This window comes from Nyctibius grandis, chromosome 29 (genome assembly GCF_013368605.1).
Source record: "Nyctibius grandis isolate bNycGra1 chromosome 29, bNycGra1.pri, whole genome shotgun sequence".
In the NCBI taxonomy this organism is placed as follows: Eukaryota; Metazoa; Chordata; class Aves; order Nyctibiiformes; family Nyctibiidae; genus Nyctibius; species Nyctibius grandis.
Window position 1 is genome coordinate 3,435,149 of NC_090686.1, and position 17,732 is coordinate 3,452,880.

The 17,732-nt window shown below is 37.9% G+C and overlaps 1 protein-coding gene across 2 annotated transcripts in view; it reads left to right on the forward strand.

Moving 5' to 3' along the window:
* The window catches only part of SYN2 (synapsin II), a 184,787-nt gene extending 173,678 nt beyond the window's left edge, over positions 1-11,109 (forward strand). The window contains exons 11-14 of one of the 2 annotated variants that reach the window (XM_068419880.1): positions 3,560-3,620; positions 7,345-7,642; positions 8,408-8,462; positions 10,242-10,315. In XM_068419880.1, the coding sequence (XP_068275981.1) occupies positions 3,560-3,620; positions 7,345-7,642; positions 8,408-8,435 (387 nt within the window). In that variant the 3' untranslated portion in view covers positions 8,436-8,462; positions 10,242-10,315. Of the gene's footprint in view, positions 1-3,559; positions 3,621-7,344; positions 7,643-8,407; positions 8,463-10,241 lie in introns of both variants that reach the window. The other variant, XM_068419879.1, reaches the window with a different exon arrangement.
* The last annotated feature ends 6,623 nt before the right edge of the window (positions 11,110-17,732 follow it).

Here is a 17,732-nt window from a genome sequence, read left to right on the forward strand (position 1 = left end):
TAAAATTCTAAGGAGACTGTTCCAGGTAAGTGTGGAAGGGAAGGAAATGCAGAGACATCTGGAGACATCTATCTTCTAAACAAGTGGTGGGTTTTCTGCTCTGGCTATAATTAACTTAGCCAATATTCTTAAAGATCATTATGCAACCAAAGCAGGAATTGTTATACCCAGAGTTGAGAAATCACTATAGTGTACCTGCAGCATTCATGTGGCTTAGAGGTTTCCACAAGTGAAGTTGTATTTTTTTAGTATACTTATATAAACAGTAAATCCCCTTTGAACAGGAGAGATTCTATAAGCAGCTCTATATAATGTTATTGTCAACATCAGCAATCCCTTCTCTTTGGGGAATTTGGATGTGATATGAAAGTTGTGTTCCATCAAATGAAAACCAACAGGGCTCCTTACGACAGCAGTTACCACACCTCGCTTAGGTAATCCTAAACCATACTAAACACTAGTTTCTAGCTTCAGTACTACTAATTTTGCTCTTTAGCCTTGAGCATCCAAGTAAGGATCTGTGCAGGGTCATTTTCCATGATACATGCTGCACTCTAATCCTTGATTCCTGGAATGTTTGAACTGAGCAATAGGCAAGTTTGTAGATCAGAACTGCAGTGCAGGAAAACATGTTTGTACTAAAGAAAGTGGTAGGAGGGTGAGCTGCTAGGCTGGGCAACAAAGGGAAAAAGCAAAAAAAAACCAAGAGGGGTGAATACATCTGTAGGACAGGTCTGGTCCAGCATCTCTGTTCAGAGAGATTGTGTTATAAGGAGTTAGCAGCTCTTACAATTACATTGGCACACCACCTTGGGGAGGTGAGAAGTAAGAGTCTGCAGTTGATTTGCCAACAACTGGTGTTTTAGAAGAACCCTGGATTTTATTAAAGGCCTTGGCTCAGGACAGCAAACAAGACTGGTTCAAAGCCTGTCTTTAATATCAAGTATGAAGGTTTCTGACTGTCTGAAAGAAAGACTCTTGAAAAGGACTGCATTACTACAGACCATTGAAAAACCATGAGTAAGATTTCTCAATTAGGAATGTAATGCTAATTAGACTTTTTGGGTCAGCCTGGGTGGGTTGGCTAATTAGCAAAAGTAATATACCCATGTGATTGGCCTGGAGTGTGGGTGAGGTTCCTGGAAGCACCAGGTGATATCTGGTGAAAAAAAAAGGATGTGTGGGTGGTAAAATAAAGACAGCTGCAGTCAGTGACTAGAGAGGGGGAAATACATCTTCAAGAGAAAATGCACAAAGGCTCTAAGCTTTCCGAACAGTTGAGGTAAGGATTAGTAAGCTTCTATAAAGTTTATTGAAAGCTTAATTTAGGATAAAATAATTTCTTTGTAAGATGGAGAGATATGCAGATTGCATAAGTGCTGATGTTGTCACGTCAAGTCAGTTAGGTGGTGTGTGTGATAAAACCCAAGACCATTTCAGTGCAAGAACAAATGGCAGATTTGCTTCAGCCTCAAGGCATGGAGGAGACAGAGGCCCTGCAGATGTTGTTTTAACATTGAAGTAGATGTGAATTTACACTGCCAGTCTGTGTTTGCAGTTTGTAAATAAAAGATGGGTTTTACCTACATAATCTTTTACTTTTGTTTTAGTAGAGAAATAGCAGCGCTCATATCCTCCCTAGTCATCCCCTGCCCCTGCAGAGAACCCTACAGATCGGTTCACGGCCCTTTGTAAGGCGAGGAAGTCTATCGTAGTAATGTTCCTTATAAAGTATCGCGCGTGCTTTCTAACAAGGGTCACATGATCTGTCTGGTCCTCCAGAAAGAAACTTTCAGAAGTCCTTAAGCCCAAGGACTTATACTTTCCCTTTCAGGGCAGGCTCCACATGTCGCACACCGCCACGGAAGGCAAGGCAGGCTCCCTCCGCAATAGCGAGCGCCCGGAGGCGTACAGGGGAGGGTGCCAGGAGCGGCGGAACAGCGGTGCTCGGGTATGAAAGGAGTTAGCTCCTCTAGGGCAGCTTTTCAAGGCTTCCAAATTTCCCCAGTACCCAAGGAACTGCTGATGTAAATGCAGGTTGTTTCAGTGAGCTCCAACGCATTATACGGAGTGGATACCACAAATACTTAACGTTACTGAAACATGCATAGGAGAGAATGTCAACTTTTACATGTGGTTCAGAAAATTAGAGGAAGGAGAGAAACAAAACAGAGAAGACTTTAACCCACACTAAAGCACTTCAAAGTTTTCTGGTGGCTGTGTCTTCCCTTACGAAATTCTCTTCTACATATCCTCATCCTTGCAACCAAGCCCTATGTAACTGGGTCAGTTAATATAAGGATCAGATTTTGCCTCATTCATTTTGTACATATCATTTTTACTCCTCGTTTGGTCTTCTGAAGGTTGGTAACTCTGAATAATTAGAGTTTTGGACCTGTCCTATGTCCTTTTATTTATGTAGCTAAAGCAGACAAAGCAATTTGCAACAGCTGTGTACAATAGAGTGTTGTTGTCTAGTAACATTTAAAAAGTGTAACTTCTAGATTGCTGTGCAGGAATTCACAGCACTATGAGTAAGATTTATTCCTGTAGTTCTAAGATCAAATAGAAATCTATCAGAAAAAAACAGTAAGCTTTGCAAGACACATGTTTAATTAATTTTACATTTACTATTTAATACATTCTGGGATTCTTCCCTCTTGACAGATGGCAATTTAATTTCTGGATCCTTAAAAAAAAACCCCCAAGTTATTATGTCCAATGATTTAACATATTTCACTTTTCAAAATATTAGAGATGGGCCTAAGACAAAGTTTGGATTCAAATACTAATGTTCCCAGAGGGTGTTCTGCTCCAAGGGTTTGGTTCAGGCCCATCTTTTCCTCTCGACAAGTATACATGTGAAAAGAATACTGCCAAATAAATCTCCTGTTTTGAAAAGTTAAGTATTACATGTGTTTCTAATAACATGTCAGATGGAGTAGCATGAAGTAATTTCAATTATTTTTATTATTTGTCTGTGGTTTTTGCGTCCTTCTTTCATTCTGCTTAGCGAAACAGCTAACCTAGAGTAGTCCATCTCCCTTCCCGTTTACAGTCAGCGAATCAAAGTGAAGCTATCACTGGCAATAAATCCTGCTGTGCTAGTGCTTCCTGATACAAGTGACTGTAATTAAAAATAAAATATTCCTGAAATGACACAAAGGTATCTGTTGAAGTCCATTTTCTAGTCAGTCTGTCCTAAAAAAAACCAGAAGCAATGAGATACAGAAAAGTCATTGAAGGTGCTAGGAACTGAAGGAGGAAGACCGTACAGAAATGGAGGTAAGGTTTGAGAAGGCACTCCTTGCATCATGATCACATGCTGCAACGGGAAAACAATTTTGTTTTAAGAACTCAGCTTTGGATTAGTCCAGGATTCATATATCATGTCAGACAGCAACTAAATTAGAAAATGTTATCTGGAATAAATTAAAAGTATATGTTCAGCCCCAACCAATAAAGAGATTTCTAATGAAAATAAAGACAAATTAGTGGAAAATTGGAACCAAGCTACTCTAATTTTTTTTTCTCTTCTGTTTTCAAATGTATTTTCCAGAGCGGATCACTAAAGGAGCCAGAGCCAAACAAAATCCCACCTCAGCGACCACCTCCTCAAGGTTGTTTACAGTACATTCTCGACTGTAATGGCGTTGCAGTAGGACCAAAACAAGTCCAGGCTACTTAGATAATTGAGACCAAAAGCAAGGGTTAAAGCAAAAATGAAACAAACAAACAAACACACAATCTTAAAAGCAAACATAGCAGTTTTGTTCAATTTTTGCATTGTTTCAGTGCTGACCTGGACTGTGTTTTTTCTATGCAGTGTCAACTATACTGTCTGGTTGTTTACTTGTTCATGTCTGTGCGTGTAATGCTTACCTACCTTTCTCTGTAAAATTTGTGATTTCAGGGCTGTTGTCAACAGTGTACAAAGAATGTGCCTCTTTAGAGCCCAGTGCAACTGTACATTATGGATGGTTAGACAGTATTTTTTGAGTATTATATATCGTTAAGTAACATACCACCAAGGTTCAAATTGAAATACTTTTGCTTACTCTGTGAGTGTGTGCACACTGTACTCATAGCCTTTATTTTTTTGTGCGTGTGCATGACTAATAGGTAGGTGATCCAGATATATTTTTAAAAGTCTAGATTAGAATTTGCTAGTGAGGCTTTTTATTTATAATTTTATAAAGTTTGTTAACATTTGAGTTTTACTTATACGCAAGTGGAAGTCTAATATTTCAGTGACTCCATAAGATACAGTTCTTCCCAAGGAATATTTAAAATATCTTCTATTTTACATACTGGTATTCATATTTTTAGTAATTCTGCATTAAATTATTAGCTACAAAGCTATGTAAATGGGCCACCTATGTGCAATATCTCAGTGAAAGTGTGAGTATTTAATGTATCCTATTTCAATTAAGTAGTACCTTTTGTTGTCATTCTGAATTAGTAATCTATGGAGATTTTTAATGAAAACTAATGCAAATACTTTCAAAAACCTTATACATACCTAAGAGTTAAATCCCAGGTTCTTCGGTGAGAAGTACCTAAAGGACTGTTAAACTTCCTGTAAGAGCTCATTTTTTCCAAATACTGAGTTGTTAGGAGATGGTAGACCAAGGTACCTTTAACCAGCTAGGGATCTTGCCCTTCGATTAGAACGCAAGACAAAAATGTCAGCGGTTCTCTTTACCAACTCAGGTCTACTATTTTAAACCTCAAAACATCCAGATAGCTATAAAGAACATTCAGTCCCAGCGTTATCCACATAAATAGGGTTTATAATAATTGCTTGAAATCAAACATGCAAAAAGACTGGAGATGCTTGACAACTGCTAGATTTTCTGTAGGTAAATTATTTGTGATTTTTGCATAAGCAATTTATAATGTAATATTACGAGAAATACAGAGGCAGGCAGTTAATCTAGCCTAGAATCACAAGCTACACACTGCTAGCATACCATAAAGCTTAGTTGCAAGTGAGCCACAAAACTATAATTTTAATCTTGAATACGTACAAAGATGAGTAGTGGCCATTAGTTTAGTGCAAACAATTTTGTTTAAAGGGAAAACAGCCTTATGTTCTGCTTCTGTTTTCCTACAAACAGGGGAAAAAATTATCAGTGAGAATCATCATTCTTAGTGTTTCTTTTATTTGTACAAGCTGGCTGGTAAGATGAGAATTAAGGTATGCATTATTAGCTATTTAAATGTTTGTGGTAAGTGCTACTGTTTACTACCTATCAGTAAATTACATGAATATTTTGCTTTAGTGATCAGCATTTGTCTGGGTCAGTGATCATTCCGATGATGGCATTGGCTATTTTGTTCTATATTAAGAAAATGCCACTTAGAATCAGGTTCACAAATCCTTACCCCCAGACACCATAAAAGTGAATAAACCATACTGCCCTGGGGTGGAGAAATGAATCTGAGGATTGATTTTATTTAAAGCAGTTGGTATTTTTTGCATGTAGTAGTACAAGTATTCACAAGTGCTTTTCACACGACATTTGTGAGTTGTGTGTGCAAAGAAGAGATGGGTGTTTCAGATAGGATTGCAGCTTGTTGACTGTAAAGGCTTGACAAGGGCACACACTATTGCTACATACCACAGACAAGCAGCAAGCCAAAATGTCTCTCTGCATGTAAGCATGCTTAGGTGCACTCTTGTGGGTAACAGGGAACAGATGTTTTACAGTGTAGGCTTAATGTTCAGTTTTGTTGAGTTATTTTTGGTAAAAGTTTCTTTCATGATTGTTGCCTTTTGTACAACCCAGCTGCAAGAAAGTGAGCAAATGCTGGAAGTGTGACAGCAGTATATCTTTTATGTGAAATATCTTGTACAGCTTAATGTGCAATAAAAGAAAGTTATATCTGTCTTCAGTGTAAAGTTTCTGGCATTCAAGCCTGTATGTACAAGTGGGGGAAAGAAGCCTTTCTGTTTTTCAATATTGAGTGAAAGGAGACTAATAAGAAAACGATCCTTATTAAGATGTTGCAAGACCATGTTATCACCTTCAAATATTTCCTACAAAAGTGGTTCAAATTAATAAACAATGAAGGCACATTCCTTAACATACAGTACGTGCTATTTATCTTTCTACACCACAACACACTGCTACAACTGTATTAAAACTTATTGAAGCATTAGTACATACTGTTCTCAGACACATGCACTGGAATCTCATATAGTAAGTGGAAAGCTAACTATAATAGCAATTAAAAAAAAAATCATGTATTGCAGCAGCACTTCCAGATACGAAGGTTTTCTTTTAGAGACCTGAATAGATTAAGTCTTTTACTTGCACTAAATATCTATGTAAGACTAAAGATTCCCAAATGTTCAGAACATCTAGATCAGTTGTCTTCCATAATATTTACTGTTCAGCAAAGCTCTCACCCTGACCGAAACATTATACAAACAAATTGCTCAGAATTTCACCCTGTCCTTTCTTCCCCTTAACTCAGAGGTCCTGTGGGCCTTGTCACGTGCAAGAGTAAAGATTCAGTTATCACATCAGCCCAGAAAACCACATTCAGACATCTGATACGAGATAAAAGCAGCGTGCCCACTGATATCTGACACAGCACTATTTCAGTCAGAAAGCAGAAATAAAAACCCTGTATGATGATGTAGCATCTTTCAGCCATGGATTTCACAACCGAAGGCTCTATTACACATTGTAGTTTCACACTTCATACAGTATTTTGCCAGTATGCTTCCTTCTCAGTGGAAAGGTCTCCTTGGTAAAGAATTAGTAATGACTTTCTTGTGTTTCTTGTAATGTTCTTTACATATTTCACTAAGGGGTTAAATAAGTTATCAAAAGACTTAAAATTAGCCAGAAAATTTCAGTATAAAGTTGCTTTACTGCTATAAGAGTGAACCTAAGAGGAATATTACAGAAATAATTTTAAAACTTTGGAGGAACAAAACTGCAGTAACTACACAGAAAATAGTAGCTGTATTGCTGAGATAGATATTACTGGTGTCTTCAATCATTTCGCAGCCTCTCCTTGAGCTGGGCCAAAATTATGCGGGGTGTAACTCCATTGATCTGATTTGAAGTCAGTACTGCTACTGCTGGGATAAATTTCGTACTTCTTAGCAATTTTAAGGATGAATTGTAGGGGCTCCAAGCAAGTTACTAAGGTACCAACTGTGCTTAGTAGTATAGACTACATGAAACTGCAGTCCATATTAATAGAATTTTGCCTCAGAAGTAGAATTAATCCCATTCAAGGATTATTTTAGAGTGTTGGCTATGAAATCTAGTAAGAATTCTTTGATACTATGACATTATGAAGTTTTTCTTGTACTGAACCTAGGGGGCCCAGTGCAACCCCAAGGAATGCAATCCCAAAGCCAGGAGCCATTGCAGCCACAGCGCATGTACCCCCCTGGGCAGGCAGCGAAGCCCTCGGCTTCCCAGCCGCAGCGTCCGCCTGCACCTACAACTCAGCAACCACGTCCCCAGGCTCAAGGTCCTTCCAGCAGCAGATTATCAAAGGAAGCGGAGCCGCAGCCACAGCCACAGCCTGCTCCACAGCCTGCTCCAAAGCCAGCTCCACAGCCTGCTCAACAGCCTGCTCCACAACAGAAGCCTCAGTCTCATCCACAACTTAAGTAAGATTTGCTTTATCCATTTTCTTTTCTGCTCGTAACACAGATTTTGGTGTCGTAACTGTAATTTGGGAGTTGGTCTAATATTCAGAAAAAAAAAAAATGTACAGATGTTCCCAAGTCTAAAATAAGGTTAAAACATTTCAAAAAACTTCTTTTCTGTTAATGATTGATAAGACAGTATCATCAGTTACATCCTAAGCACTACACAAATTTCATTTAATAGTTGTGCAATTTCTGTCCCAACTAGGTCTGAAAACTCATCATCTTTCACGTATTTGTTTTCTCCTTTTTATGTCACTGACTCATGATCTGGGTGTGCTGTAAGCCTGCACAGAAAAGAGGAAGTCTTATCTGTTTAAACTTTTAACCTTGCAGTCACTCAGACAACAGATTCCAGTTTCAAAAGGCCTATCTCAGAAACAATCCAAAGGAGCACGCTAGACAGCGGCTGCCAAGCTGCGTTTCTTTACGGCCGCGCTTCGTTCATGGTGTTACGCTGCTACTGAGCGTACAGCAAAGCGATTCATGCAGGCCCTTTGTGGAGGAGCCTGCAGGGCTCGCACAGAAAACTGCCTGTAACTTTACATTACATTGAGGGAAGATCCCTTAACGCACAGCACGCTGCTGTTGCTCTATCTAGCCAGCCGCGTGCTGCAGTGAAGAACACGGAGAGGATCTGTAGCTGTATCCCCTCTCACCGCTGAAACCCAGTGAATGGAACACATGGGGAAGGTATTACATATGATTTGCTGTTTTTCAACATAGCGATCCTGACACACGCTATTGCCCGTAGAGTCACAGACACATCCTACTTACTTTGGTAAGTACAAAGACTGGCATGTAGTCTTTGTTCTCCCCAAGTAACACGGCCCCCTTTTCCCACCCACTCCTATGCTAATACTAGTGCGAACCAATTCTGAGTCCTCACCTGAGCACAACTCAGTGGAGAAGATGTGTTAGGTGACAACATGCAGAGACAACAATATTTTCCTCGCCTTCCTAGGACAGTGTATTTCTTTATTCTGTTTTATAATCATAAAACTCAAATTAATTCATCCATTATATACGTATACATATATAGGGAGGTCAGGTTTCTTAGGCAAGATGGAAGACTCTAAACTAGTTTGAAACTTAACTTGTGAACTTCTGACATTGAAGAAAAACAGTTAAGAACAGGTACAGAAGAACTGTACCGTATACTGTTTCCCAGCTTTCTCCCTTTCCTTCCTCATTCAAATCTAGATTCATTTTTCTCTTCTTCAAATAGAAGAGAATAGTCTCTATTTAAGATAAAACGAGAAAGGAGAAACTAAAGTTTTTAAGATGCAAGCCCTAATAAGAGTAGTTTTTCTAACTTTCAAGAAGCAGTTTTAGGTCCACACCAAGACTCAGATCTCCTGCCTGTAGGATTAACTCTATCTATTTGCATGTGTATGCTTTGTATTCACCCACATGCTGTTGCTTAACCTGTATGTACATGTTATTAATCTGTGAATAAATATTTAATTAGGCTACTTATTGTGTTACTAATCAAGTCAAGTGCTGCTTCCCACCCTCCCTCTTTCAGTGAGTACAAACAAACATTTATCAGTCTATTCTCATTAACACAACTATAATTTATGAAAAACCTAAAACGCCTGCAGCACTGTTTGCTGTACATTATTAGTTTAGAGGTAGAGAAGTTGCAAACCCTGAAGAGTGTAAGACAATCTGAATAAGAAAAGTGTTTCAGTTTTACTATAGCCAAAACTGAAATCCTCTTATTGTACTGAGATAAAAATGAAATCAGTTAACTAGTTTTACTAATGCATGGATGTCTTTATAAAAAGATTATCACTCATTAATGCTTTCTATTTAAATCCAAGCCTGATTTTTAAATATTATTTCATCCGACAAGTCATGAGTTAAAGCTTTAAACTTCAGATATTTTCCCTCTTGTATGTTATTTTATTCATGCCTACAGAAACTTATACCGTAGTTACAAGATAGCACTAAAAACAGAATAGCATTGCTGGACTAACTGCTTATAGACAAGAAAAAATATATCTGATTTGGGGAATTTTTTTAAAGATATAAAGTGTCGTTAAGCCTCTGTTAAGGATCAAATGTCCAGTATATATATATGTGGAGAGAGAAAGAGCGCATTACAACTTTAGGATTCACTCTTCAAACTCTTGCCAACATACCTGATTTTTCTTTGAGCATAACTGTTTGCAGCCTTAATGAACACAATTATTAACCATCCTGTGTTGGGTGGTGATTTAGATATAGCAGGCAGGCCCACTTTTTCCTCAAGTTCTAATTTCCATCATCCAGTTTACTGGAATACAATGTTTCAGGTCTGTAAAAAACACAGTATGCTCTCTAAAGAAAAGATTATCGACTCGAGTCCACGTACAGAAGGAACGTGCTGTGTTGTAGCAGCTCTGTATGCTACATCTAACTATCTTGCTTGTGTTGAATGTCCATTTTATTCACAAGCAAGCTGTCTACATCTCGTGGACATTTTTCCCTTTCTCATAATCTGTACAAGTTACACATGGATGGAAGCTGGTAGACAATGTGACCATACAAAACATGTTGCATTTTTGTCTTACAGCAAGTCGCAGTCTTTGACAAACGCCTTCAGTTTCACAGAATCATCCTTCTTCCGATCATCTGTGAATGAAGATGAAGCCAAAGCTGAAACTATTCGAAACTTGAGGAAATCCTTTGCTAGTCTTTTTTCTGATTAGCCAGCTTCATCTGAGTGCACCTAGCATATAGTCTACAAACGCCGTGAATGTTACATAGGTTTGTTTTCCCTGTGACAGTACCCTTCTCTACTGTGCTAACTGTTGTATTCAGCAATATGTTAAACTTACAAAAAAAAAAAAAAAGAAGGACTTTGATGAGATACCATTCAGGAACATGTATAAAACTCTATAAAGAAGGAAGGGTTCTATTACTAACACAGAATGCCGAATTCTAAGGTCCTTATCCATTGTAATATTGTGGCCTTACTGTGACTGAACTATATAATCCTATTTTGACTTTGTAGAATTGTGTTAATAAAGCATTGAGTAATGGGTTTCTCCTTGCTTTACCCATTTCCAATGCCTTGCAATGCATGTGTATTTTGTGTGTAAATGTTTTGTACTGCAAAAGTATAGTCTTGACTTGTTCTTGCCTCCCAAATTTAGGAGGCAATTCACACCGACATTCTTATCAAGCCACATAAATAATGTGAGAAATTGAAGCAGTTTCTTCCTCCTTATACAATCTTCCCGTCAGCTGGTTGTAGACTTCTGCTGTATTGCTGAGAGTTATCGGTACACTAACTTAATGTCATAAATAGAGTGTATATGTACTACTGTATCTCCATATGTCTATTTCTTTCCAAACTGTAACCATAACTGGGTTTAGTTGCAAAGAAGATGCATGATGTTACCCTTATTTTTGTGAACACCTTCTAATAAATGTAAAGTCCCATGCCTGATTTAAAAAAGTCTTCTACAAAGCTTGTTTCAACATCAATATATATTGTCTGTTTTGACTGATATCAAAAGGGTAGCTTTATGATTATAAAATATTTGGACACAAACCACAACTGTAAGAAAATAAACTATCACAAATAATTCCCTTTTTGAATCAGCACCATAAAAATTATAAATTCTAGGAATCACATTTACATTTTCTAATAAGATTTGTATTTCAAAAATATATCTCTAACTTGCGAAAACAAAATTGATCCCAGACTTTGAGGTAATAGCCGCATTTTTTTTAATTATCTAAATCAAACTGAAGTTCCTTAGTAGTCTCTAGACTATGCATTTCCAAATGATTATCATGTCATTCTGCCTATCATGAATGACGTGCAGCAGTATTGCTTACCAGGAAACAGTGCTAACAGGGGAAACAAGAAAAATTTACTGTGCTATTAGCATGTCTGAGGGAGAAAACGAGCAACACGATGTTTGCTTAAAAACCCTATGGGGTTTGTAATGAGTTTGTAGGGACACATCTATTTGCCTCAGAAATTTTACTTCTTGTAGATCTGATAGTTTATGAAGCCAAGGTAAATCACAACCACCATGGGCCTGAGTCCTTTCAGCAGTTTTGGATTCCTTTGGGTGAAGATCCTGGCTTCGGCCAGGAGGCTGGCAATGAAGAATGGAAACTTTAATCTCCAGTGATGTCAGAACTTAGTTTGTACGTTAGCATCTGATAGCTGTGTTTGTCAACAGAGTCTAAGTTGATGATCTTAGCATATATATTTCCTGAAAAGCAGACGGTCCAGATCACTCACAGGCAACTCAACTGACACCGTTTTTGGGCTGACACTGAGGACTGACGCGATACAATCGTGCCTAGAACAATGCTTTCCTCCAGGTTAAGACTAAAATGATTTTACGGGTAAGTGTGCACTGCAACATTACACACGTTAAACACATCTCGTTGCCCTCTGTAGGATGGAATCTCGGTCCCTCTGATCGGCATTTAACCCTCGTCTTTGTGGAACACCCTCAGAGAAGCTCTCTTACTGAATTAATGACAATTCTCTTTTCTTTCAGGAGGAATGTACTGTGTACAGAAGCCTGTACTTTAGACAATTAATTCTGTGGCAAAACAGAATGCTTTAACTGTTAATAATTTTATTAGTGCATAAATATCAACTATACTTTGATTTTTTTTTAAGTGTTGTCCCCCTCCTGCCCCCCACTGGATTGAAACACCCTTCATGGGCTGCAATAACAACCTTGGGCAGTTATAGAGCCTTTCATGTCTGAGAAGCACTTTACTTTTAGATTAGAAAGATTAATCAAAGTTGCTAACGCAAATTAATTACTGCTACAGAGAAAGCATAGTAATTATGCATAGTTTGGCATGGTTTGTGATTAGTACATGCCTAGTTTCAGCAATATTTAGTACAATGAGAATTACAGGTAGCTCATTAGTCCAGGCCCCAGATTTCGACTTGAGGCAAAGTTTCTCGCTCATATAAAATTCCCTCCCACCTCTTCCTGGGAGAAAACGGGTTTCACTACAGTCTTTGTTTTACCATCTGGAACAAAAAAAAGAAAGAAAAGAAAAGAAAAAAGAGAGCAAGATGATGCAATCAAATCTGCATGGTGTATCCTCCCACACAATGTACATAACACATTGCCTCTCCACAATGCCAAAACTTCTTTATACCTCCAAGCGTGCTAAAGCGTGTCACTTGCAAGCTCACGCACGCTTATGTTCCTTGTGCAGTGTTTCATGGCTAAGACATTTTTAAGCAATCTATAACACATCTCCAAAGTACTAATCAGAAAAAAATGAGTTTTTATAAAAAGTCTATTCAAACATTTATTGTCCATTTTGTCTTCATTAAATAGATTGTGCTTTGAGTTCATGTGCGAGCTCTAAATACCCAGTTATCCAATATAATGCTATGTAGGGTTGCATAAATGGTAACACAGAAATAATCTGAATGTCTGTGGTTGTTCATCTTTATGAACATCAGCCTAGGAACATAAGGTCTGTACTTTGTTTACACCTTTTCCATGGAGAGGCAGCTTATGCCACAGGTTTCTATGTCCAGCACTCCATCTTTCTTTCATCTTTCACTTAGAAATCAGGATAATATGAAATCTACAGAGCTACTAATCAAGTTTAGTCTTAGGTTGAGACGAAGCCATTTTCTGACCATTAGGCCTGAAGCCAATTCCAAACGCTGAAGCAGATTTCAAGAGATTACAATTATGGACAAAGTGACTAATCTAGCTTTGAAACAACCACTAACTCTCCAGTAAAAATTAGTCAAAACAGTACTAAGGTACTTTGTAAATATTGTGTGTACTTTGTATACTTCCTACTCCACTAGAACAAAGTCACTTCTCTGAGCCAATGTTGTCTCAGTGAACAGATCCCATATAATAAAGCTCCTATTTACAAAATTGAAAAAGTCAGCGCATATTGTCTGTGCATTGACGTGGTTGTTGCCAGTATTTCATTGAATACTACAAATAAATTTCCTATCAAGTTGTGCACCAACAGCAGCTTCCAGTGAGGTTGGGTAGGGTGCAGGTGGCTGAATAAATCCGACCTAGCTATCTAGTGCCTTTTTAGATCTCATATCACAATGCCCATCTTGGTAAGCAAGATAGCCACACAGGGGTTGGCAAGGGCCATACAGGACCTGTGGGAGACCTGGGCTGTACTGAAATGGCAGTCGGAGGCTGGGCAGGACATACAAAGGTGATCTAAGACGGCACTAATTGCCAGTGTTTGGGACTGAGTCTCCTCTCTTGTCTGGACACTCAGCTGTCTTACCCTTTGCAATCATTCAGGCATGGAGTAAGAGGCAACTTAATTGAGCTCTGCCTTTCTTCTTCCCCTGGCAAAATAAAGCTGTCTAGCAAGACAGTGCTGCAAACAAAGAAGCATTTGCAAATTTTGATCACTAGTAGAGTTTATTTTTCCACACCAAAAATAACTAGAAGTGATTATTGACTCAGAGTAATTTAAGAAAGATGATGTAAACTCTCACGTATGCCAGCACAAATAAGTTTAAGTTCTGAATGACAATACACATCTCCAACATGGAAATGCTTTGTATTAAATATACATTTCTAAACAAGCAATTTTTTCTTTTGTTTAAAGACGTTTTTAAAATCTCATATCAGAATTTTCAAAATAGGTACCTAAAATTAGTAATTAGTTTTCCAAACGCATATTCAGTCATGTAAATAAGCAGCCAAATTTGCAAAATCCTGTTTTCCTCATTTCCTGCCATTCCTCCTCACTTTCTAAGGAAGAATATTCCACCTCAAGATGATAGTTTATATTAAGCTTCATGAAACATTGTTTTGCTCATCTGTAGTTAGATTCTTGCAGCTCAAAACTTAATTCAAGAAAGAACACAAATAAAATTTAACTTTTTTAAAAAGAGAAAGAGTTCAAATAAAGTCTAGAGTATCAGGAGAGTTCTTTAAATTTAAAATAAGTCAAGAAGAACAAAAGAAAGACTATCCCCCTGTTTCACTTTAAGACAGTAAAAGAGATGTGGGGTTTTTTCCCACAGATTACGTTACAAAGAATTAGAAAGAGGATCAATTAAAAAAAAAAAAAAGAAAGAGGAGATTTTTTATTTTTTACTGGGACTGGAGTTTTGACTGCTCTTAGCAGTGGCATTGCTCAGAACTTCCAAGGGTGGATGTGGTGTTTAAAAACTGATCCACCTCACATTACTTGACATTTAAGTTTTCCAGTACAGGATATATATTATGGAGGAGAAGGTACCTGGCTTTATGACTAAATCTTTGTTCTATAAAAGTGATGGATGGTAACAGGGTAGCAGAAACGGGGTAAGCTAACCTGACAAGACTGAGAATGGATTAATTGGGAGCTTAATTCTTTACACATGGTTTTTGTTAGCATTTGTCCCTCCTCCTAATCATTTCTACTTCATTCACATGTGCCTGTTTTTCTGACCAATCCCAAGCAGCCAAATTCTACTTTAAGGATTTATAAGCTCTGAGGAGTAGCTGAATTTCTGTGTAAAGGCAAGAATTTGAATTGTTATTATTATCTTGTACTGATCTATGCTTCCTCACACCATGAAGAAAGCTTGAGTAAGTAGTAAAAAATGAAAGCTGACTGTTCGTGTTCTTCTCTTGTTTTCTTAACTAAGAAATTTTGGTAAAAGATTATGTAGATTTTAAAAGCACCTAGACAGGCAATACAACAGAACTTTTCTCTATCCAGATAAGAAACAAAAAGAAAGGAGTAGTACATATGGGCTTGTACTTAACTTTAATTTGGGAGCTACTTCTCAAAAGCCTGTTACAAGTGTTTGAGTGACAACCATTTTCAAGAGGTCATCTAGTATAGAGACCTAAAATTATACATCTAGGTCTGCTCCATCAGTTATAGAATTACTGCAGTACTGAAGAAATGCTAGACAGTACTTTAGATGCATGAGACTAAAATTAACAAGAGCTGTGCATGCCATGTGCTCTTCTGAGGCTGTAGCAAAACCTAAAGGGTGGGTTTGATTTTACTGTAACTCAGAACAGTGAAGATGATCATCCAAAGATTTAACATGGTCCATAGATGTTAAATTTTTACTAGTTCTGCTGTTAAGGGAAAACAGGAGAAGCTGATGTGGCTTTTTGCATACCCCTCAGGTATGTCACATAAAATCCTGCCATTTAAATCTACTGAAAAGTTGTTTGTGGAAATTGGAGCTATTGGACAAAAATTTTTCAGATAATCAGAAGATGTTGATGTGAGAGAAAGATATTTCATTCTAATATATTTTACTCCCACCCACTATAATAAAATGTGAGCATCTCACAGCTTCACTCATAATATGCCTCTTCCCCTAAAGTCAGGAGTTTTAACATTCAAAGAAAGAAGAGGGGGCAAAGCATCCTCTCCCTAAGTGCAGAATGCCATATGCTAACGCCTCACTTGCCAAGTGTGCTCTAACTGGAGATCTGCTGTATCGATCTCTCCAAATGATGGTTATGTAAATCTTCCAGATGGGCCCTTTAAACAGTAGATTACTATCCTGACTATATCTATCATCACAGAATACTTCATAGTTTTGGCTGGTTCAAGCCAAACTCCTGTAGTCTCTGCTTTTTGCACATCTTTCTTTCTTTGCAACCTGCATTAACGATAGTGTCATGAGCATGGATCTATCTTTAGGTATGTTTTCCCCACAAACACTTTTTTTGTCCTTCAGTTATGCATAGCTTAAGACCACATACTCCCCTGGCCTCGTGCAGTAAGAAACATGGTGTGCTACTGAAGAAACTGCCACTAGAATTTAGTGAGCAAACAAATTCTGCTGCCAAGGTGCCCTATCAGCTTGCATTCTATGTATGATTTGTCTCGCACAATAGATCCACCGAACAGCACTTGAGTGCCAGATAGTCTAGCTTAAGCAAAAGGAAATGTTCCTTTCCTCCCCTCTCCTCGTGGGGAAATGGAAATTAGTCACTCCCTATCCCCTAGCTGAACCAGGCCTAATTACTAAGTAGAAATGACAGTAAATCAGAACTGTGCTGAGCTGCATTGGTGAACTGTTTGTCTTGGTGACTATTTAAGTCTATTAGTTAGCAGTAAGTGTGTGCTGTATGGTTCATCTTAAGACTCCTAGGAAGCTGGGGAGTGTTTCCACACAGAACAGATTCTACCTCTGATATTGCTACTACACAATCCCAACCAAACATTCATCTTTTAACAATCTTGAAAATGGGTGTTGCTAGCCGCATCCACTGCTATTTACTGTGAAAACGTCTTTTCTCATTGCTTGGTGGAATTGTAACAAATTTGGGTATATGGAGACCTGTAATTTAAAGGCCTCTGCCCCACCTGTTATGGGAATGTCTCTGAACTAGGATCAAGGAAGCATTCTTTTTCTTATTTAGATGTTTTTTTGTCTGTTTGCAAGTCATGACTTAATCTATTAAAAAAGTGAAATGGTTGTTTTAAAAGTACAATGTCTCAATCTCTTCTCCCCTTAAACTCAAGTTCACTTACAGGTGAACACCACACTATAACATATATTCGTTTACTCAGCTTTGTTCTACAGTACATTTTTGAAGACATTAGCATTTTTCACACCTTTTTTTACTAGAAAGGGAAAGCATGTGCATTGACTCTGGGCCATAAAGAGCTGATGTAATTTCATGGCAAGAAGACTCCTGCTGCCCTTAAGAATGTTAGTACAAGTTCTGAACTGACTTACCCTCCTCTGGAATAATTATGCATTCCACTCTGGCACATTTTATCATGCAATTCTCCTGCTTTGTAGATTACATGTCTTGAGGAGGTACAAAAGGGAAGAGCAAAGACTGTTTTATTTCTGTACATGCATCTAACAAAATTATATATACACACACACCTCAAATAGCACTTTTAAATGTAAAATTATGTGAGAATTTACAGACTTATTTAATATGTACATTAAATACAGGTATCCTTTCATGCATCAAGGAGATGCAAGCATCTCTTGGGAGGAGCACAGCAAATATGGAGAAAATATATTGTTAAATTATAATTGAACAAGCTGGAACTTGTTCAGGTTAAACAGCCCACCCTCAAACTGCAAAAA